This window comes from Myripristis murdjan, chromosome 3, assembly GCF_902150065.1.
Source record: "Myripristis murdjan chromosome 3, fMyrMur1.1, whole genome shotgun sequence".
Lineage (NCBI taxonomy): Eukaryota > Metazoa > Chordata > Actinopteri > Holocentriformes > Holocentridae > Myripristis > Myripristis murdjan.
The window spans coordinates 45,433,922-45,457,870 of NC_043982.1; the positions used below are offsets into that span (position 1 = coordinate 45,433,922).

General features: G+C 43.5%; 1 protein-coding gene across 1 annotated transcript; it reads right to left on the reverse strand.

Annotated features, from left to right (window-relative positions):
- Positions 1-11,557: 11,557 nt before the first annotated feature.
- On the reverse strand, positions 11,558-17,570 carry LOC115357264 (high choriolytic enzyme 1-like). The gene is made up of 2 exons (XM_030048683.1): positions 17,532-17,570; positions 11,558-12,388 (listed from the first exon to the last, which is right to left on the reverse strand). The coding sequence occupies exons 1-2, from the start codon at positions 17,568-17,570 to the stop codon at positions 11,558-11,560; spliced, it is 870 nt and encodes a 289-aa protein (XP_029904543.1).
- Positions 17,571-23,949: the final 6,379 nt, after the last annotated feature.

The following is a 23,949-nucleotide window of genomic DNA, read 5'->3' on the forward strand; positions in this document are numbered from 1 at the left end:
ACTTTCAACAGCAGCCCAGGTTTGATCCCTGACTGAGGCCTCTCTCTCTGTACCGTCTCTATCAAATAAAGTAGAAATGCCAAAAAAAAAAAAAAAAAAAAAAAAAACTTTAATTCACTAACGGTTTCATTGATCCTTAAATTGATTGATTGATTGATCTTGAAATAACCATCACAAATACATGAAAATGTGTTATTGGGTTTAGGACTGTTGTAATACGTAAACATGATAGTAAAACACAGCTGGTTTAACCCTCAGGTACAGCTCACCTGAGGGACAAACAAATAACCATCCCATAACTTGAACACTTTGGTCTACTGGTTTAGCATTTACATTTTATTTATTTATGGCGAAGTCTTAACCAGAGCGAGTTATAATGGATGCAATATGAAAATATCTAACCCTTCGAAGACTAATGAAGGAATCATCTCAGCTGCAAGATTTTCTCTGTATTGACTTTTCAACCCTGTAGCTTCTGACTTTTGGAACAAAAAATTAAAGTCTAAGATTTTCTGGGTGAAAGTCATGAGCAGCAAAGTTTAGGTTCATTTTTCTAGGTGCTACATTCTGCAGCAGACTGGTATTTACCAGTCTGCTGCAGAACTGACTAGAACTTGACTGGTATTTACATTATTAACCAGGTAAAAAAAAAATGTAATAACTGGAGCTGATAATGTAATAATAAACTTATATCACTTTATTTAAGTTTTATTTATTGGTGATAAAGTGCCACACTTACCATTACTGTTGCCTCTTTCAAATAGCTGCTCAAAACCCTGACTACACACACACACACACACACACACACACACACACACACACTCACCTTCTCTGTCTCTAGGAATTATGATTATATTTATTAGTTTTTGCTCCTTGCTGCCTTCTCCTCCTGAACCATCTGAGCACTAAGTGAAATGTGAGTGCACGTTTTCAAACACAGACAAATATTATTGTTGTTTGATATGAAATCTGTTCCTGTCTGAAGACGTTTTGTCCTCCAATACAAAGACCACCATTTCTTTTCATGAAAAATGTCATCATTAATTTAAATTATTTAATCACTTTTTCAAGCAAACTGTTTCAACCACTCATCCATAGCCTGTGTGTGTGTGTGTGTGTGTGTGTGTGTGTGTGTGTGTGTGTGTGTGTGTGTACCAGCCCTGACTCCTGAAAGGTCACATGAAAATGTATAACCAAGTCAGAATCCTTGTCCTGTTTACATCCCTGGCTATCTGAACACAGTCAGGACAAACTGGACAAAGAGTCTCAAACCAAAGTCAATAATAACCACAGTTCACTCTGGAGGATGTGGATTTTCTGTGGCAGTTCCTGGAACTGGCCACTAGATGGCGATGACTGAAAGTTATCCAGTCATGTGACTCTGACATGAGGCTCTCCTCCTTTGTGTGTGAACTTCTGTCTTCCTTATCAGACACACTGAGAGGTAATTAGTGATTTAATTGAATTTATCAGGGTAAATAGTTTATTTAGTTGAGATTCATGCACATGGATTAACATTTCTCATAGAGTGTGCCAAAAATGACAGGAAGTGCCCCCTGTTGTCTTCCCTTCACATGGGAAAAGAAGACCAAATGTCCTCTAGGGTGCCCCTTCATGCAGTAAATCAAGAATAATAAATTATAATAAACGAGGTGCTCCTCTAATGGAGAAGCGCCCCTCCAGTGGATAAGCTGTGCTGTGGTGCTGTGCAGGCTGTCCCTACATGTGAGGAAGTGTCTTAATGGATGAACCTCCGGTGGAGAAAATGTGACGTTCTGCTGCAGGACAGGTGGCCTTACAGTGGGAGCAACGTGAGCTTCCCCAGGTGTCTTTCTGATGCAGACGCCCCCTGAGATGACCTTCCAAGTGACAAAACACCATCAAGTGTCCTTGCAATGGAGAGAAAAAAAAATACTAATGGAAAAAAAAAACAAAGAAATGCAGCGCTCTGTGGTCTCCATCCCAGGCGACCTGCAGGGCCGGCACTCCCACGGTGAGGCTGGGACGGCAGGCGAACACGCTGCAAAGTGTTTGGTTTTTGCAAATGGCAAATAAGTTAGGCTAATATCTTGGTAGCATTCTTATGTAATGTCTGGTGTAATCTGCACTGTCCCTGTTGGTTAATTTTTCAAAGTGGTGTGGGACACATGACATATTTTAAGAGAGACTGAGCACCCCCCCATCACCCTGTATTATTTTTCATTATTTTTATTATTTGAGTTTATTATTTTGTGGGATTGATATTCTGTCATCTGCCATGTCAAAAGTAGTATTTTAGTTGATTAATGCACGGTTACAATGAGCAAAGCTCACACAGGCACTTTGGGCAGCCAGGTGTCCTTAGGGGTCCTTTAAGAAGGTGCGGGCGGCTGCTCCCTATTCAGTGTATAGAGAGCCTGCGGCTAGCAGCAAAGTTGCTGATGTGCGTGTGTCTGTGTGTTTTCCAGGTAAGCTAAAGTGGCATAAAAGTGTATGAAAACAGTGACGCAGATGTATAATGTGTGTATAATGTGTTTAAGGAAATGTAGCTGTCCGACTAAAATACGAGTGAATGTGCAGAATATGGGGAATATGTTTGTATTTTGCGGGGTGAATGTTGAGTGCAAGTGCGCCATATTCAGTGTATAGAGAGCCTGCGGCTAGCAGCAAAGTTGCTGATGTGCGTGTGTCTGTGTGTTTTCCAGTGTGTTGGAAGTAAAGAAACGTCAAAAAATTCCATGCACGCCTGGAAGTCCATTTATTACATCCAAGTGTGCAACAAAAATTGGAGGCACCGCTGGGATGATTAACGTCGCGGTCAGTGTGAGAAAGACGTAAATCGGGATTACCTTTGATTGACAGCGAGTGCGCGCAGCATCGGAGTCGCGGACGCATCAAACACAATGGATCTGGAGGAGTTGGCAGAGACCGTGTCCGAGAGACTATGGCTGTTGCAACTGGACCAGCTCAAAGTGGTATGTGCTGAAGCTAAAATCCCGAGTGGAAATGTCATCACAAGGCGAGCGTTAATCAGAAAAATCACAGAATCTATGGACAGTGTAATTAATGATGAGGAACAGGATGTTGCAATGCATCATCTGATGACAGTATTGAAACGAGTTGAGCAAATTACAGAAAATAAGGACAATGAAGTAAATACAGAAAGCACAGCACCAACCAGCGAAAACACAGCTGAAGAAAGTAGCTTAGCAGAAAAATATTCACAGCTCCAGCTAAATAGCCAAGCTCTGCAGGATGAAGTGAGGCGGCTGAATGAAAAAGTGAACAAGGCATCGTTAAGCCAAGCCTCAGCCCCACAGAATGTGATGCCTACAGCAGTGAATCGGCTCCCGGAAGTAACAATAAGGAGAGAATTCAAGATCTGTGGTCAAATTGGGGAGAAGGGACAAAAAGACAGACTCTCCTATACAAACCTGATGCATCAGATTGAGAGAGGCCTGAATAAAGGACACAGTGAGGCTGAAGTGGTGGAAGCCGTGATCAAGTCAATCAGTCCAGGTTTGAGTATTCGTGATATGCTGGAGATAAAAAGTGACCTGACCCTTTCCCAGTTAAAGACCATATTAAAGGGGCATTTCAAAGAGGACAGTTCTACAGACCTGTATCACAAACTAGTAAACATAACACAAGACAGTCGTGAGTCCCCTCAAAACTTCCTCTTCAGAGCAATTGAGTTAAAAGAGAGGCTGTTGCTTGCTTCAAGAGAAGTGGGATCCGATGAACAGTACAGTCCCGAGCTCATCCAGAAGAAATTCTTGAGGTCAGTGAGTACTGGGCTGTTAAGTGATCATATAAAGTTTCAGCTAAAGCCTTACCTTGATGATCAGAGAGTGACAGATGAAGTACTCATCGACAGAATGAATGAAGCAGCTAGTGTTGAATCAGAAAGACAATCTAAGCAAAGAAAAAACACAAGCAGCAGAATCCCTAAAGTAAATGAAATGCAGACAGAAACGCAGAGCAGTCAGCAGAATCAGTGTACAGCCGAAGCCAGGGTGGGTGTTCAAGAACAGTCAGCTGAAGTTGTGAAGCCTAAGAGTCGTAAAACACCTGCTGTCACCAGTTCAAGAGACTCCGACCTTTATGAAACCGTCAGGTTGTTGAGAGAAGAAATGGCTGAGATAAGGAAAAGCATTGCTAACTCTCCAGGCCCCACCCACCAAGTGAGAACGTGTGTTAAGAGAGGATGCAAAGTGTGCCAGGAGCAGGGAACAGGTGACCAGTGTGAACATTGTTTTAAATGTGGACTGTCTGGGCACTTCTCAAGGGGCTGCAGAGGACAAAGGAAGCTGGCTGGGAAACCTGAGGGCATGAAGGTGACAATTCAGGCTGTTGCACCCCCAAAATCATCAGCCTCAAGCCAAGCTGAACCAGATGACAAGGTGCATGAGCTTCTGTGTGAGAGAATCAGGCAGCTGGAGGCGGAGTTAGAGAAAAGTGAGAAGGCTGAACAGATTGTGGGTGTTACCTATGCCAGTCATCTCTCTTTACGTCGCCAAGCCAAGCTGAAAGCCCTCATCGGTAAGAAGTGCATGGTGGATTGTTTTTTTGAGGGAGTAGCAACACAAGCATTGTGGGATACAGGTTCACAGGTCACAATCATTAATGAAAGCTGGAGAAAGTCCTGTTTCCCACACATCCGGTTACGGAGCTTGGATGAACTCCTGAGTGAGGATGAGACACTTGTTGGCCAAGCAGCAAACCAGACAGTAATACCTTTTGCTGGCTGGGTCGAGCTGAAGTTCAAGCTTGGATCAAAAAGAAGCCCACAGCCAGAGCTAACAGTACCAGTGCTGGTCTCCAATGAGCCCGGTGTAGCAGAGCCACCAATTATTGGCTACAATGTGATTGAGCATCTGGTGATGAATGGAATGGAACAGCACCCAGAAGTTACACCTGCTGTGGTAAGAGACGCTTTCTCTATTGACTGTAAAAAAGCAAATGTGCTGATTCACATAGTGCAGAGCTGTGACCAGAATGACAAAGAGGGTGTGGTAAAAGTAGGAAGATTAAAGACAATAATCCCTGCAGGGCAGACCAAGGAGGTTAAGTGCAGTGTGAGGACAGGTCCCCTTTCCACAAAACAGGAAGTCCTTTTTGAACCGGAGGACGTTCCAAAATGGCCAGAGGGATTGAATATTCAGGAAACCGCCATATGCCTGCAGAAGGGAAACTGGTCTCGGGTGACTATTCCGGTCACTAATGGTAGCAACCATGACATTACTCTCACCCCTCGCACAGTGCTGGGACAGCTCCAGCAAGTGAAAGCTATTTACCCAGTGGATGTAAGACCAGCTAGTATTAGTGAAAACACCACCAAAACATCCACTGAGGGTGAGCCCACAGCCGACATAGCCAGCACCCCTGAAAAGCACAAAGAGGAACACAGACAGTTGGACACGTGCACACATGATTCATGGGACCCTCCAGTGTCAGTTAATCATCTGACTCCAGACCAGCAGCAAAAGGTGAGGCAGATGCTCAGAGAAGAATGTACAGCATTTTCAAAAGATGAGAATGATGTGGGATGCATTCCATCTTTACAGTTGAAAATCAGGCTAAGTGACACAACTCCAGTAAGACGCACCTACACCTCAGTACCCAAGCCGCTCCACAAGGAGGTGAAGGAGTATTTGGAGGACCTGCTGAACAGAGGATGGATTCAAAAATCCCGGTCCCCATACTCATCACCAATAGTCTGCGTGCGCAAGAAGGATGGGAGTTTGCGTTTATGTGTGGATTATCGTGAACTGAATCAAAAATCCATCCCTGACCGCCATCCCATCCCCCGAGTGCAGGATATGCTGAACAGCCTGAGTGGAAGTGTGTGGTTTTCTGTACTGGACCAGGGCAAGGCGTATCATCAGGGTTTCCTGGAGGAGAGTAGCAGACCACTCACAGCCTTCATAACACCTTGGGGTTTATATGAGTGGGTGCGGACCCCTTTCGGCCTGTCCTCGGCTCCAGCAGAATTTCAGCGCAGTATGGAGGAGTGCCTTGCAGGGTTGCGAGATGAGACATCTCAGCCTTATCTGGATGACAATCTTGTCCACAGCAGGACGTTTGAGGACCATCTACGTGATATGAGAGAGGTGTTACGTCGCTATCAAACACATGGAGTAAAACTGACAGCAAAAAAATGTGAAGTGTTTAAAGACAAGGTGAAATTCCTGGGGAAGATTGTATCCAAAGACGGCTACTGCATGGATCCTGCTGAGATAGCACCAGTACAAGCACTCAAAGACCGCAAACCTGAGACTGTGGGAGACTTGAGGAAAATGTTAGGGTTCCTGTCATACTACCGCCCATACATTCCAAACTTCTCACGCACTGCCAAGCCACTGTACAGTCTGTTAACCACTGAGAAAACTCCAGGGAGCAAGGCCCAAGGATCAAGTGCAAGGAAGAGCAAGGGGAAACACAAAAGGTCAGATCAGCTATCCTCTAACCAGCCGATCACCTGGACAGGACAACACCAGGAAGTGCTCTGCCAGCTTCTAGAGTACCTGCTGTGTCCACCACTCCTAGGTTACCCCGACTTTGAGAAGCCGTTTGTGTTGCACTGTGATGCCTCTCAGGAGGGGCTGGGTGCAGTTCTGTACCAGAGACAACAAGGCAAGCTGGTTGTCATCGGTTATGGGTCGAGAACACTAACTGCTCCCGAAAAGAATTACCACCTCCATTCTGGCAAGTTAGAGTTTTTAGCAATGAAGTGGGCAATCTGTGAAAGGTTTCGTGAGTACTTGTACTATGCACCTTCATTCACGGTGTACACTGACAATAACCCTCTGACTTACGTCTTGACCACAGCGAAGCTGAACGCCACAACACACCGGTGGATTGCTGAGCTTGCAGACTTTAAGTTCTCAATCAAGTATCGGCCCGGGAAAGTGAATGGAGATGCGGATGGCTTGTCGCGAATGCCGCTTGACATGGAGCAGTACATGCGCACATGCTCAGATGGAATGGAGCCAGAAGTGATAACAACTGTCACACAGGCACTCCAACTTGAGTCCCTCGAACATGAGCCCTGGATGTGTCCAGCCACTATCACTGCAGCATGTACTGATGTAGCGCAGGAACGAGTAGCACCCCCAGTGGCAGAAATCTCCATGGAGACCCTTAAGAAAGCACAAGTTGATGATCCAGTCATTGGCAAGGTGAGAGAGTACGTCATGACAGGACAGTGGCCTCGTCTGGGAGGAAGAGACCGGCGTGATGACATCTCTGTTCTTGTAAGGGAGAGAAACAAGCTGTTTGTCAACGAGGATGGTATCCTGTACAGAAAGTCAGTGGCTCGAGCTCAACTGGTGCTACCTAAAACATTCCACCAGCTGATCTACCGGGAGCTGCATGAGGAAATGGGGCACCTCGGAGTGGAGCGGACACTCAGCTTGATCCGTGATCGATTCTATTGGCCTCATATGCAGAGAGATGTGGACCATTATGTGACCAAGGTGTGTAGCTGCCTGAAACGGAAGCGTCCAAACAAGCCGACTAGAGCACCACTGGTTAATATAGTGACCACATACCCCTTTGAGATGGTCTCAATAGATTTCCTGCATCTGGAAAGCTGTAAAGGAGGATATGAGTACATCTTGGTTGTGATAGACCACTTCACGCGCTTCGCCCAGGCCTACGCATGTACCAACAAGTCAGCAAAAACTGCCGCTGAAAAGATCTTTGGAGACTTTGTGCTCAAGTTTGGATTTCCGGCCAAGTTGCATCACGATCAGGGCAAAGAGTTTGAAAACAGGCTGTTTTCAAAGCTGGAAGAATACAGTGGAATCCAAGGCTCACGCACAACACCCTACCATGCAGCTGGAAATGGTCAAGCAGAGAGGTTCAATCGAACACTCCTTTCCATGCTTAGAAACCTGACTGCAGAAGCGAAATCAGATTGGAAGAGCTCGTTGGCCAAGGTTGTACACGCATATAACTGTACGCGCAGCGAGGCGACAGGTTATGCCCCATATTACCTTCTCTATGGTAGAAACCCCCGGCTCCCTGTCGACATAATGTTTGGGCTGACTCCATGTGACCAGAGCGCATCTCAGAAGGACTATGCCAGCAAGTGGAGAAAGAGGATGCAGGAGGCATACAGGCTGGCATCAGAGACCGTACAAAAGGGGCAAAATAGAGCCAAGAAACAGTATGACCGGAAAACATACGGAGCAGAACTACAGCCAGGGTGCAGAGTACTGGTGCGGAACTTCAGAGACAAAGGAGGACCAGGAAAGCTCAGATCTTATTGGGAGGAGCAAGTCCATGTGGTGACCGAGAGGAGACACAAGGACAGCCCTGTTTATGAAGTACAACCTGAGACAGGCCCAGGAAGGACCCGAGTTTTGCACAGAAACCTGCTACTGCCATGCGACTTCTTGCCTATTGAAGAAGACAAGCAGGAGAAAAAGAAACTGAGAAAGAGAAACCCAGTTACAGATATGAAAAAGAAAAGACATCCAAAACAGAAGGAGCGAGACCTGGAGAGTAGTTCGGAGGATGACAGTAACTGGAGGGCCATTGCCACGCGACCAGCAGAGCCATTCGACCAGGCCAGGAGCCAGCTGAGAGTGGAGGCGGAGGAATTCCAGCCACAAGCAGCTGTTAAAGAAGTGGAGCAAGATGGTGACAAAGAGGAGTGTCCAGAGGAGGATGATGAAGGCAGGATGGAGCCAGAGGTGGAGAGCAGAGACACGGCAGAGGCAGAGCCCGAGGCGTCATCTGATGAAGCAGGCGAGCCAAACTCTGAGCAGGAGACGTCATCTGATGAACCAGATGAGGGGGACCCTGAGCCGCTGTCACCTCCCATGAGAAAGTATCCTTTTAGAAAAAGAAATCCACCAGAGACACTCACCTATGACATATTAGGTCAGCCATCAGTCACACACAGACACAAGTGATAGTTACAGTTAAAAGTTAAAGACACAAGTTCATAGTCACATGTTGAATTTATTGTTGTGACAAGCTAAAAGAGAGTTCATAGTAGCATTTAAGGTTACAGTTAAACTGGAAAATTCATGCAGTGATTTATCTTTGTTAAAAAGTAAAGTACCAGAGTTCAGACTACTAACACATAGAAAGATACTGGAATATGTGTGAGGCATACAGTAGTACATGTGGGTCTGTGTAATGGGTTGTGGGGTAGAAGCAGGATCAAAACCCTTCAGTATGAGATGCATAGCCCGCATAAGTAGCGGAGTAGCACTTCAGATATCACCTGGCCAGTGGTGTCTATTGCTGACACATGACGTGAAGAGGGAGATACGTGTCATGTCAAAGACTGTTGCTGTACAGAGAGTATCTCTAAAGACTGACTCCCGTATAACCTACCTCTACAACTCACCAGTTAAAGACATGAGACTGGGAAATCTATAATGTCGGGACGACATTCATTTTTGGAGGGGAGAGTGTGGGACACATGACATATTTTAAGAGAGACTGAGCACCCCCCCATCACCCTGTATTATTTTTCATTATTTTTATTATTTGAGTTTATTATTTTGTGGGATTGATATTCTGTCATCTGCCATGTCAAAAGTAGTATTTTAGTTGATTAATGCACGGTTACAATGAGCAAAGCTCACACAGGCACTTTGGGCAGCCAGGTGTCCTTAGGGGTCCTTTAAGAAGGTGCGGGCGGCTGCTCCCTATTCAGTGTATAGAGAGCCTGCGGCTAGCAGCAAAGTTGCTGATGTGCGTGTGTCTGTGTGTTTTCCAGGTAAGCTAAAGTGGCATAAAAGTGTATGAAAACAGTGACGCAGATGTATAATGTGTGTATAATGTGTTTAAGGAAATGTAGCTGTCCGACTAAAATACGAGTGAATGTGCAGAATATGGGGAATATGTTTGTATTTTGCGGGGTGAATGTTGAGTGCAAGTGCGCCATATTCAGTGTATAGAGAGCCTGCGGCTAGCAGCAAAGTTGCTGATGTGCGTGTGTCTGTGTGTTTTCCAGTGTGTTGGAAGTAAAGAAACGTCAAAAAATTCCATGCACGCCTGGAAGTCCATTTATTACATCCAAGTGTGCAACAGTGGCCTTTAGGTTAGTTGTTAAAATCTTCCATCCACTCCACCTGTGCAGGTGCTCAGCTTGAGTCAAAGCCCCCTCCAGAGTTCAGGTGTCAGAGGGGCTCACACAGTCTGAGCTGTAACCCTGCATCCTGCTGCAGCGTGGGACCTGCCAGGGAGCCAACACAGCACACTGCAAATTCAAATTCAAATTCAAATTCAAACAACTTTATTATTCCCTCCAGGGCAATTGTATGGATGTACATAAAACATGAAATACATAATGACACACGGTGACATTCAGACATCAACAAATTCTGCATAAGAGCTGAAGTATGGAAGGAAGTCTAACATAAACACCAGGGTTCAGCAGACTGATAAATAAATAGACCGATGCAGCAAGTCAGCTAAATATATAAACCAGGCCAAAGTTGGGCACCCAGGCTCTCCCCCAAATGTGCTCTTTTTTTTTTTTTTTAACAATTTGATAATTCAGTCTACATGGTCCTCATCATCTGCCTACCTCACGGATGAAAAACGTGCTTTTTCTATGTTTTTTCCGCTATTGTGCACCTCTCAGTAAGAAATGTCCCTCGGTGTATTAAGGTTCATGTGCTCCCGACCATGTTTTTTTTTTTTTTTTTTCTTCTTCAAATTTTGTTACCTACAATAATATAATAAAAAATTGAAAGTGTATCTAAATTTGCTGAATCTAGTATCATATCAGATATTTGGTAACACTTTACAATAAGAGTACAACAATTAACATTAGTTAACGTTAGTTAATGCCATAATGGTTAATTAACTGTTAGTTAATGATTATTGTGACATTTACTAATGTTAATAATATCTATAATAACCCTTAAATAACATATAAATTAATACCTTAGCATGAACAGCATTAGTATATGATTCTTAGACACATTAGTTAACGGTTAGTTAACTGTTACTTAATGTTTATTACCTGTTACTCAGTAGTCGAGTGGTAAAAAAAATTCAGGGGGGTGGTCAATTTTTTTCACTTGATGAAAAGTGAGGATGGCAGTTTTACAGGCGGGATGATTTTGACCGTTTTTATTTCAGGGGGGGTGCCATCCACCCTCACCCCCCCTCAACTCAAGAACTGCTGTTACTTAATGTTTATTATGGTATTAACTAACATGAATTGTTGTACTCTTATTGTAAAGTGTTACCAGATATTTGGATCAGACTTGGTCTGAAACACTAAATTTGTGCATCTCAATCTGATTTATATTTGGCTCTGGTTTTTGCTCTTGGAAATGTGTCTGATTTTGTGTCTGAATCCACATACAAATAGATCAGTGAAAACCAGAAATAGTGAGTACTTTTGCTTTTATTTTCAAACTAGACATTTCAATTCAATTTACAGAACTTGGTCGTAGTTTTTGATTTATTACAGAAAATTGCAGGAGAACAATTTAAATTGACTGAATCTGTCGTCATGTTAGATTTGTGGGTCAGACTGGGTGTGAAGCAGTGATCTGCCGCCTCAGAGCCTTTTCTGTTGAAGGTGTCGGTGTTGTTGTCAGCAGCCGTAGAGCCGGTTGATCCTCAGGATGTCGATGCGGGACAGGCCCTGCCTCTGGCCGATCTGGACGGTGGGGTCGGGGATCGGGGTGATGCTGTCCCTCCCGTACTGGACGGAGAAGGCCGTCCTGCCGTAGTGCATGATGGAGGAGTAGTCGTAGGGAGTGTCCAGGTTGTTGGTGTGCTGCCTGTAGAAGTTGTAGGCCATCCGCGGGTCGATGTTCTCCCAGTTGATCCTGACGTACTGGTCGCGGTCGCTCCTGGTCTGCTCGTGCTGGAAGCCCAGAGCGTGGTTGATCTCGTGCTGGATGATGCCGTGGTAGAGGCAGCCCTGCCTGTTGAGGGAGAGGACCTGCGCGCCTCCCTCTCTGCCCAGAGACGAGAAGCAGCCGTCTCTGTTCTGGATGCTGATGTAGTCCTGCTCCTTCTGACGGGGGACGAAGCGGAGGCAGGTGCCGCTGTGGTAGGACCGCATGGCGCGCTCGATCTTCTGCCTGTCCCAGGCCGAGAAGTCGCCGCTCACCGTGAAGGGGATGGTCACCAGGCCGTCGGAGCCTTTCCTCCACAGGCAGTTGTGGGTCCAGCAGAACATGGCGTTTCTGGTTCTGGGCACCACCATGTCTCCTTCCAGCAGGATCTCACTGGAGCCGTTGTTGGAGGACAGGATCCTGGTGCTGATGTCCATGTGGACGGCCTCCGGGTCTTCCACCAGGACCTGTTCTCCGCTTCCCTCCTCCTGGAGAGGATGGGCCTGCGAGAGGCCCAGCAGCAGCAGCAGCAGCAGGAAGTCGGGCTTCATCTTCAGGGTGGGTCTGGTGGCTCTGTGGCTCTGACAGTGGAGCTTCTCTGGAGAGCTGCTTTGCCTTGGAGAGACTCCTTGAAGCTCGCTGTTGGAGTCGGCTCAGTCCAGGGTTTTTATACTCTCCTCTGCAGGTGTGTCTGCCGGGGGATTAAGGGTCGGGGTCCAGACTGCTGGGCCTGAATAAACCTCTGAAGGGAGGACTCCACTGACAAATCCACTGTTCAACATGGTTTGTTGTCTCTGCTCATTAAATGGATGAGTTGGGCTGCTTTACAGGGTGGGACATATTTAACTAAACACCTCATGTTGTCCTCAACAGTTTCTTAAAGAATTCACAAAATCTGCAGTATATCTAACCCTTGATCAGTCAAATTGCACCTTTTTGCTGTTGAAACTTCCCATTGATATTTATAGTCTACACTTCAATGCTTCAGTTCATGGATCCTCCTAATGACTTTGAATCTGATTTTGATTAAACCATCATACATACCATGAAAACTCACAGGATTCCTACACACAGCAGGGCAGGTGTAAATGTACCCAAGATGCACTGAGGGCAAGGCAAGGCACATGCGTCCCCAATCCACATCCAGATCTTCCTGTTAATGTACTGAACTGTGATGGGACACTACATTGTAATTTATAGTGCCGCTCACGTTGTTGCAGAAAAATAAACTGCATTATTATAGTTATGACTGTTACAGTTTTCTTTACCACTTCACTGCACTTTCTCTTGTGTCACTGTCATTCCTCTCTACAACCACACACACACACACTTTAGGGCTGGGACGATATGCTTATCTCCTGACTCGATACGATCACGACACCTAGACGCCTCTAGTTTGTGTCTGTTTCATGAGGCTGTGATTCTCCTAGAGGTCACTAGAGGTGCTGCTATGGGGGCCCACATCATCACACAGGAATCAAATGTGGCTCATTGAATCCACAAGAGTCTCAGCTTTCCAGTCAAAGCCAACTGATGCAGCTCCAAGACTGTTTAGGCCCCAGTCTGCACACACACACCATTTTACAACAGGCCACAAGAACACATGTGGACTGCAGGCTTTGGGGCCCAAACTGCATGGGATTAGCAGAAGGTGGGCGTGTCTGCAAAGGGGAGAGCCGTGGCTGCCCAGAGAACCCATTTTCATTCACACAGCTGGAGGTCAGAGGTCAAGGGACCCTGCTGGAAATGGCCATGCCAGATTTGGATGCTGTAATTGCAGCTTGTGCTCTAGATTTGTTGTGTTTTCAGTTCATGGAAACTTTGCTCTCAGTCATGATTTAGGTCTCCAAACTAAGAGCCACTATTTCGCCTTAACAGGTATCAAACAAATCTCCTCTCCCTGGTTCCTCTCCACGCCCCAAACATTTCTTCCAGTTTGATACTTCCTGCCCTTTGTTCTCTGGCCCCGCCCCCCTCATAGGAACCAATAGGAATGGGTATTCTCTCATTTTGGGCCAGGATTTGGCATGAAAAATACACAAGACAGATCTGACCCTGCAGGGCTTTAATCCTCTGTAAACCAGCCATTTAAACACATGCTTTCATGCTTTTATAAAGTATAAAACTGGTCTGAATCAGTCTCTTGCATTATTTTATATTCTGTGGGACAGCCTGAAAATGAAAGTGAAAATTAAGCCAGGAATGTTTCCTGAACAAGTATGCAGGTAGTTTCTAGTGGACGTGACCAAGTCATTTTAATGCCTCACACAACTGGATCTCAGTGTGGACAGTGAAGATGCGTATTGTAAAGTGTAAAGGGAGAAGTATCAGCAGGTATAATATTAGTGATAGTAATGATGGTTGTTGAAGTATCTCTTCTGATCTTTGTTTTTTAAACAGCCGGATGGAAATAAATCAAGGCATGATCTGACAGGTAGAGGAATCAGTCCTTTACGGTGCGGCGAGGAGTATTTTCCCAATCCTTCAGGTGCAACTTGTCCCATGAACGCAGAGCAACAATACATCATCCAAGCCTGAGATATTATATAAATATGTATGTATGTGTATATGCCTACAGGACTAAGGTGCTCCATATTTGCATAGCGCTCCATGTCGATGACCGTCCCAGAGGGATGAGGTGACACACATACAGGAGCTGTCGCTGCAGGCCCTGCTGAGGCAGCACCAGGCTTTTCTCATGGAGAAGGACCCCAGTAAATTCATCCTGTCAGAGAAACCTCGGCACTGGGGAGAAAATCAATCCTGTTAGCTGGAGTGGAGGTAATTTCTTTGGCTCTGGAGTCGCTGCTCCACCAGTGAGCTTTTATTTTCGTAGGGACAGCGTGGCAAGAGGAAAACCTCCTGCCGCTCGCGTGAGGTTTGGACAAATGACAGGAGCGGTGACGTGTGTGTTTCTGAACTGAATTTTCTGGATGAATTTATTTTTTGGCTTTAGGGGTGTGTCTAGGGGAGAGTGGGGTAAGTAGTGCCAATTTTTACTTAAAGTGCCTTTAAAGCAAGGAGATTACACTAATGCCTCCAACTAAAATATGCACATATAGTTTAGGATGTTGTGCATCCCTGGGAATCACTTTGGATCTTATATAAACTGTTTGAGAAATATAGCTTTCGAAAAAAAAAGTGGTTTTGTGGCACAACTTGCCCCTGGTGCGGGGTAAATTGTGCCATTAGAGAGAATACACTGGGGTAAATTGTGCCATCGATAATTGAACTAAAACAGATCATTTTAATCTCACAAATGATAATGCTATATAAAAGCAAAACAAATTCAATACAAAATTATTTATTTAACATTTATTTATTATTTTAACAAGATCACAGGCCACTTTTCTATAACGAGGCCGAGCGCCACATGAACACATACCCAGAACAAAATAAAAATTCCAAAATGAGCACCTGCAAATCATTTTCATCTGAATCTGAATAGTTTTAGGGATCAAAGGTAAGAAGACAATGTACAATAACAATAAAATACAATAACGTAATATATAGTATATAATCACAAGTTGTGCCAGTGGCACAATTTACCCCAGGCCCTTTGGCACAATTTACCCCAAGCCCACCATTTTGAAAAAAATGCCTCCCCCAGCTGTTTTGAACTAACATCATGCTAACTGTATAGACTCATGGTGTAGCTTACTAAAGTTCTAAAACCTGTGTGAACTGTTTTCAAAGTTTTCTATAATTGTTCAAACACAGCAATCAAAAAACCTTGACCATAGAAATTTTACTTTGGAGGGCAAAAAAATGTTTTTTGAACTGAAATGTGCTTACCTCTCAAGCCATGTGTCTCCCTTCTTTGCAGGATGAGTGAAATGGATGCCTGTTCAAAAATATGTGGTCACATGACCAACTTCTTCTATGGTTTTCTAGATAACAGGGGTGGCACTACTTGCCCCTTGGCACAAATTACCCCACTCTCCCCTACGCTCCGGTTTAAAGCAAACTTTGGAGAATCATCAGCAGTTTGAAATTTCTCAGAAACAGCTGGTCGAGCGTGGGCCGACTACGGCCGATGCTACACTGAAGCTTCCCATCATCCCAGCTCACATCAGCCGTCAGGTGTTCACACAAATCTTAGTGATCTGATCTCAAAATCCCCTTTTTGATGTGACCTGGCTCACATTCCTAATGGATCTCGGTTGTGTGTGGTCATGAGGTTTATTTTTGTGTGATGAATATTTCAAAGGCAGACTATGCAGTTTGAAAGTGTGTCATGATGGAGGTAAAGAGCGATGAAGGCCACTCGATACTCCAGAGAATACAACTTAGACATGCCTCAGGAGCTTTTACCGCATCATAACCTGAAATAAAATGTCACTCCATAGTTTATGTTTTTATGTCCATTTGACACCAGAGCATCAGATTTAAGACATTTAAAAGTGTGAACATTAATTCTGTGGGCTATCAGTCATGAAATGAACCTGAGGGTTTCCTCCTTCCTCAGCCTCATCGAAAACATTAGGAAACAAAGTTGTGTGGCCTGCCGTGTCAAACTGCAGAGTCTTTGCACAATTTGAAAATCATGAATTTTGGTCCCGTCTTGTCTTGTTAATGAAAACCAAACACGCCCATTGTCAGAGTTGTTATTATCTATGATCTATTTTTAGCTCATCTCATCTTCATCATGGAAAAAAAAAGGTCGTTGATGAACATTTTTTGCCCTCGCCTTCGTTTACCAACTTAACGCTGAAGCAAACTCCACCCCGCCTGAACACTGAAACAGCGTTACAAACAGCTGCTGCAGTCATAGCTCACATTTCTGGATTAATTTTGCTGTTTGGTAGGTGTGTCAAGCAAAAATTCATATTTTGATTTGATGTTGTGAAATCTTTAGTTCCCCCCTATGATTTGATAAATGGTTTGTTGACATAAAATGTGGAGAAATTGTAGTAAACAGACCAAACATTCAAAATCACCTGGATGGTCCTTTAAATAGATGAATAATGTGCATTCTTTATTTCCCTGCAGGTCTTGTGAATATGAGGCATGTAAAAACAACCTGCCTCCGGTGGTTTTGCCCTCCGTCGGCTGGCCTTAATTCACCTCGGCTGACTCCATGAGAAACGGCTGGTCATCCTGCTGAGTCCGCAGTTTGGCTGATAGACTCTGCTGGCTTCAGACGCTGCTGAATTGGTCCTGATGGAGCTCCTGAATGGTCCGAACACGAGCCCGAGCCAAAAGCTGTGGATCAGTGTGAGGTGACCTTGGCACCCGGTGCTCCCTCGTCCCGCTGCTGTGATGCAGGATCGTTGCTCTGTGTTTTACTGCCGCCGCTGTGCTCCTCTGTCCCTCGGCTCTGCTGGCGTTTTCATTTGTTCGGCACGACAAACTTCAGCAAAGGTGAAATCCAGCCTTTCTGCTCGCAGATTCATGCAAAAAAAAAAAAAAAAAAAAAGTGAAAAATTGCAATTTTATAGAAAAATCCTTGTTATGTAATATTTGACTTTGAAACACCACACTCAGATCACAGTAACCCTGCAGCCCAAGTGCTGTGCAAAAGTTCAGCACCATTTGATATGATACACTGTGCATTTTTACTGTGTTTGGCCCAACATGCAACGTGTGCTGCAGTTGAATATGAGTCTGTTCGGTGTTGACAGCAGGGCATACAAGGTGGAGCTCCTGGGATGCAGGATCTGCCTGTTGGTCTCTCCTGGTGGGGCTGTGGTTATAATTCACTGGAATAAAATCAAAACTTACTGGCGCTTTGTCACGACCTTCGGCGTCTGATTCTGGCATCGGTACGAGATGCAAGGTGCATAGCGGAGGAAGCCAGGCGATGTGACAGAGTATGAAAAGCCAAAAAGTCTGTGTAAAAAAAAAAAAAAAAAGTCAGGGTGGATGGTGGGTGTGGAAGACATGAGCGCTTCATGTATGTTTTAATGCCTAAACCTGACCTTTCCCTCACCTTAACCAAGCCGTTTTAATGCCTGAACCTAACCACGTGACACTGACACGATAAAAGTGATTCAGGGTGCCTGTGCTGTTGTTGACAGTTGCTGAAGGGGGCGTGACAAAGCGTCGGTAATTGACGACCTGGACTGAGAACATTTTGCAAATGCCTGACATGATACCAGCAAATATATACAAAGGAACAGCATGTGTCAGCAAATATGTACTGACATGTTTTAATGTTTCCTGAGATCTGCAAAACCTCACTGAGGTGTGGTGAACTAAGATCTGCTAAGAGTGAAAAGCTGTAGCCAGATGAGTAGGGGAGAGTGGGGTAAGAAGTGCCAGTTTTTACTTAAAGTGCCTTTAAAGCGAGGGGATTACAGTAATGCCTCCAACTAAAATATGCACATATAGTTTCGGATGTTGTGCATCCCTGGGAACAATCACTTTGGATCTTATATAAGCTGTTTGAGAAATATAGTTTTTGAAAAAAAAGTGGTTTTGTGGCACAACTTGCCCCCAGTGCGGGGTAAATTGTGCCATTAGAGAGAATACACTGGGGTAAATTGTGCCATTGATAATTGAAGTAAAACAGATCATTTTAATCTCACAAATGATAATGCTATATAAAAGCAAAACAATTTCAAAACAAAATTATTTATTTAACATTTATTTATTATTTTAACAAGATCACAGGCCACTTTTCTATAACGAGGCCGAGCACCACATGAACACATACTCAGAACAAAATAAAAATTCCAAAATGAGCACCTGCAAATCATCTTCATCTGAATCTGAATAGTTTTAGTGATCAAAGGTAAGAAGACAATGTACAATAACAATAAAATACAATAAAGTAACATATAGTATATAATCACAAGTTATACCACTGGCACAACGTACCCAAGGCCCTTTGGCACAAATTACCCCAAGCCCACCATTTTGAAAAAAATGCATCCCCCAGCTGTTTTGAGCTAACATCATGCTAACTGTATAGACTCATGGTGTAGCTTACTAAAGTACTAAAACCTGTGTGAACTGTTTTCAGAGTTTTCTATAATTGTTCAAACACAGCAATCAAAAAACTTGATCATGGAAATTTTACTTTGGAGGGCAAAAAAATGGTTTTTGAACTGAAATGTGCTTACCTCTCAAGCCATGTGTCTCCCTTCTTTGCAGGATGAGTGAAATGGATGCCTCTTCAAAAATATGTGGTCACATGACCAACTTCTTCTATGGTTTTCTAGATAACAGGGGTGGCACTACTTGCCCCTTGGCACAAATTACCCCACTCTCCCCTACTGACATTTACAGTGAGATTTGTAGATCTCGCTTTACACATTTGTAAATTTCAGTACATATTTGTAAATGTCATGTTACACATTTGCAACAATCAAGTCTTGATAATTCAGCCAAACAGGCCTATTGAGCTTTGTGTGCCCTGGCCATTTTGGCTATTGTCTTTCTATGTCCGGTCACTTTGCTTCACTTTGCTTCATAGCAAAGATATTAGCTCACAAACAAATCAAACAATGCATGTATGAACAAAACTGAGTACTTAGCTCATTGTCCGTGTAATAAGATTAACTGTACAGACAGGGGAAAATGTGCTTTTCCATCCAAAACTGACTGACTGGAGACTCACTGTGCTGTGAGGGGACTCCAACACACACTGTAACCTGCTTTCACCCAAACTGATCCCCCGGAAAACCAACAGTTTCGACACAGGCAGCCTTTACAGAACTAACTCTGCATGCCGGTGTGCTGCTGTAAGAACCCGGGCATGAAGGCTCATTTCTGCTCAACGATAAACACAGATACAGATACAGACGGAGCCTTCTGTCTCCACTCTGCGTGCATTTCCTCCACGTCTGTGCAGGTTTTCAGGAAGCTTCCAGATATGGACCAAACAGAGCAGCAGCACCGGGAATCGTGGCAGCAGTGCAGCCATGACTATGAGACAGACACGAACACGACTGTCTTTGCACCACGACGTCAGGACAGCCAGCATCAAGCTAATATCACGCTAACAAACTTCAAAATGTCTCTGTCAAAGCCAAAAAACAAACAAACAAACAAACAAACAAAAAACATAAAGTTGATGCTGAAAATGGCCAGCTCCAGAGTGAAAGGACGGACAAATATTTATTTACTTTATCAGCCGCAACAAGCACTAAACTGGTGTGGTTATTGTGCCATGAATGCATCGCTATGATGAAGGAATACAACGTAAGGTGGCATTACAAATACACAAAGACAAACATTACAAAGACAAATGTAGGCATTAATTGACAAAATATTGTATGTGGCCCCGGTACCTCCAATGATTTTCATATTTGGCCCCCTTGCCATTGAAGTTGAATAGCCATGCTTTAGACTCTGCGCTGCCCTCTAGTGGATTTAATGCTGAACATCCATGCTGACGTAAAAGATGCATGTTAGCACGTTTATTTTGGTACATAACGAGAGCAGAAAGGAGACTTTAAGCATCATCCAGCGTTACTGATCTCAGATCGGCTTAATGGTAAGTGAGAGGCTGTTGCACAAGTTTAAAGGTTACAAGTTTAATTCTCACAGACGCCCATGAGCAGAACACAGTGTCTCATCACTGAGTCAGTGTGGATGAGAGCATCGTAGCATCCAAAATGTCAAAATATTGTGAGTAAAGACTTGCTAAACGTGCACATTGAACAAGCCATGAAATAATAAGGCGGAGCGGACTGTAATGGTCCCTGAGTGTTTGTTCAGTCTGAGAGCAAAGTGCTGAGTCGTGACAGCGTTTCCTGTACAACACTGAACTGATTCTGCTGCCGGCTTCACGACGCGTCAGGCTGCCGCTGTGTGTAACACGGCTGCTGGCCGGCAAGTGTTTAAATTTTAACAATCCTAAAACAAACTGAGAGTTAGCACTTCTGCAGCCACGCACTTAGACTGCATGTGCTCAAGCATGATGGACCCCTGGGGGTCCTTCAGGGTCTTCCAGGGGGCCAAAATGAGAAACGCTTTAATTTCACTTTAATTTAAATGGTTGATTAAGGCACCTGAACGCAGCATTTAAATGCTAGAAATCTGATCCAGCATCAATGATCTGATCTTTCAATAAATGAGACAAGGCAATATTTTTTATATTGTTCTTTTTATTTTTATCAGTATAATTGTTACTATTATTTATTTTTTTCCACTTATGTGCTGGTCATTTGTGGCTTTAAATATACATTTTTAATAAATAATAAACATTGTAATAAATATTTAATTGTAATAAATATTTAATAATAAATTGTATTTTTTTTTCTTTTTTTAGGAGTTGGATTTTTGTTTTGTTTTGTTTTGTTTTGTTTTTTTGTTCTGGAAATGTCTTTTTCCCTGCATGTGAAATTCAGTGAGTTGGCTCAGGTTTCAAGGGTTAATTCTCTAGACATCGCTATGACACACACAAGAAAACATGTTTGATTACTTTAACATGATGCTGTAATGTCGACAAGTGTGACACCTCAACAGCTCCATACTAGATAGATAGGTATACTTTATTGATCCCAAACTGGAAAATTCCCACTTAACACAAACCAAAATATGTTTTCAAGTCAAAGTCCTGAGGATAGAATCCCTTCACGTCAGGGTGTGGGGCCGCGGTCCAGAGCTTGAAAACCTCTGTGCTAAAGATAGCATGAACTCAAGTTTGCTGCAGATAAAGTGACGGCGGTTGTCAGCTCTGGACGGAGTTTGGACGTGGAGGACGAGGAGCGGCAGCAGAGCGGTGCAGCTCTCCCTGCCCTCACAGCACGCCGACAGATCCTGACCGACGGCCGGGAGACACACACATCACAGTTGGTGCACATCTTCCAAAAAAGACATGGAAGTGGACGGGCTCGCACTGCAACGGGAATTCTGCACCAAGCCACAGGCAGGACAGACAGTCACTCGATTTATTGAAATGTGTCTCTGTGAAGAAATGCAGGGGGAGAAGAAAGAGGGGGAAAGACAAATTTAAATAAATTGTGCCATTTTTTTGTGCCATTTTCTGGTCAAGTGTGGAAATTCAGATGTGATCAGAGAAAATCACATTTTTAAAGCCCCAAGTCAAAAATATTGCTTAAATGGAATTACAAGTGTGATCATGACTGAAGTGGAAACAGAGCAAAAAAACAGGACAAGAGTGGTGATGAAGGAAAAGTGCGATAATATTACAGTAATAGAATAGTAATAAAAAAAAAATACAGTGGTAGTAGTGCAGTAAAGGAGGTGTAATAGTGCAGTGATAGGGTGATACCAGTGGTATTTGCGTATTGTAGGTGCATCATTTTTTTAATTATCACTTTGACCACAGCTGCAGCTTCTAATGACAGTATAATAGGGGATTTATTTTTGTGTAAGACTCCTGGTATGCACTTCTTTTATAAATGATGTTACTGGTGCGACAGTGTGTACAGTGTGTATTTTGGATAGTGTATCTGGATAGTGTATTTTTATATATATTGAATAGTTACATTGGATATGTTACTTATTTTGTAGGTGTATGTGATAGTATAGACTAAGTGGTCCACATTAGCTGCTGCTGCTGCTGCTACTACTACTACTGCTACTGCCACTACTACTATTACTGCTATTACTGCTGCTCGTACTACTGTTCTACTACTACCACTACTATTACTGCTGCTACCACTGCTGCTAGTACTACTACTTCTACTGCTACTCCTATACTACTACTGCTACCACTTCTACTGCTACTACTACTGCTGATATTACTACTACTACTACTACTACTGCTGATATTACTACTACTACTACTACTACTGATATTACTACTACTACTATTACTACTACTGCTACTACTACTGCTGATATTACTACTACTACTACTACTGCTGATATTAATACTACTACTACTACTACTATATTCTTAGGTTAGTTTATTGTATATACTTAGCCCTTATTGTCTTTAGTGTATATATTTCGTATATTTAGTCTCTATTGTATATACTTTTAATTTTAATTTTAATTTTATTTTATGTTTTTTTTTTTTTTTTTTTATTGATGATGTTGCTGTAACGTGTGAATTTCCCAGTTTGGGATCAATAAAGTATACCTACCTACCTACCTATCTATCTATCTATCTATCTATCTATCTATCTATCTATCTATACTACTACTGCTGATATTACTACTACTACTACTACTGCTGATATTACTACTACTACTACTACTGCTGATATTACTACTACTAATACTGCTGATATTACAACTACTGCTACTACTTCTGCTACTACTATTGTTCCACTTCTACTGCTACTACTGCTGCTGATATTACTACTACTACTACTACTACTACTGCTACTACTACTGCTGATATTACTACTACTACTACTGCTACCACTACTGCTGATATTACTACTACTACTGCTACTACTACTGCTACTACTACTGCTGATATTACTACTACTACTACTACTACTGCTGCTGCTGATATTACTACTACTACTACTACTACTACTACTACTGCTACTACTACTGTTCCACTACTACTGCTACTACTACTGCTGATATTACTACTACCACTTCTACTACTACTGCTACTACTATCGTTCCACTTCTACTGCTACTACTACTGCTGATATTACTACTACTACTACCACTACTACTGCTACTACTACTACTACTGCTACTACGGTACTACTGCTGATACTACTACTCCGACTACTGCTACTCCTACTGCTACTGCTACTACTACTGCTACTACTACTGTTCCACTACTACTGCTACTACTACTGCTGATATTACTACTACTACTACCACTACTACTGATACTCCTACTACTACTACTTCTACTGCTACTACTGCTACTATTACTGCTACTCCTACTACTACACCTGCTGCTAAATGAAAGCCTGTTAAAGACGGTCTGTACACGTGTGCTGGGAGAAATGGTTTAAAAGATGCAGCTCAGTTTAAAGAATGTGTTTCAAAGGCCAGACCTTACAACCTGGTCACCTGTCTCTCAGGTCGCTGAGGAAACGCCCTCACCTGTGCTGGTGATGGTTTCCTGTCCCCTCCTCTCTGCTTCACCTTGTATGACTGACTGACTGGTGAGTTTACACCTGAGCACCTGAGACTCTCCAGGCTGAAATCAGCTCATAACACTGGAAGCCACTGGGAGTCACACATCATCAGCTGCTCCGTCAGCTAATAAAACCCCTGGAGACAATTTCAATAAATAAATCTGCATCAT

Excerpts from the sequence above, each read along its gene's own strand:
- LOC115357264 (XM_030048683.1), bottom strand. The coding sequence starts at position 17,570 with ATGCCAGAATCAGACGCCGAAGGTCGTGACAAAGCGCCA. Across the intron at positions 12,389-17,531 it reads AAGGTCGTGACAAAGCGCCA|AGCCACAGAGCCACCAGACC; the intron begins GTAAGTTTTGAT and ends CTCCACTGTCAG.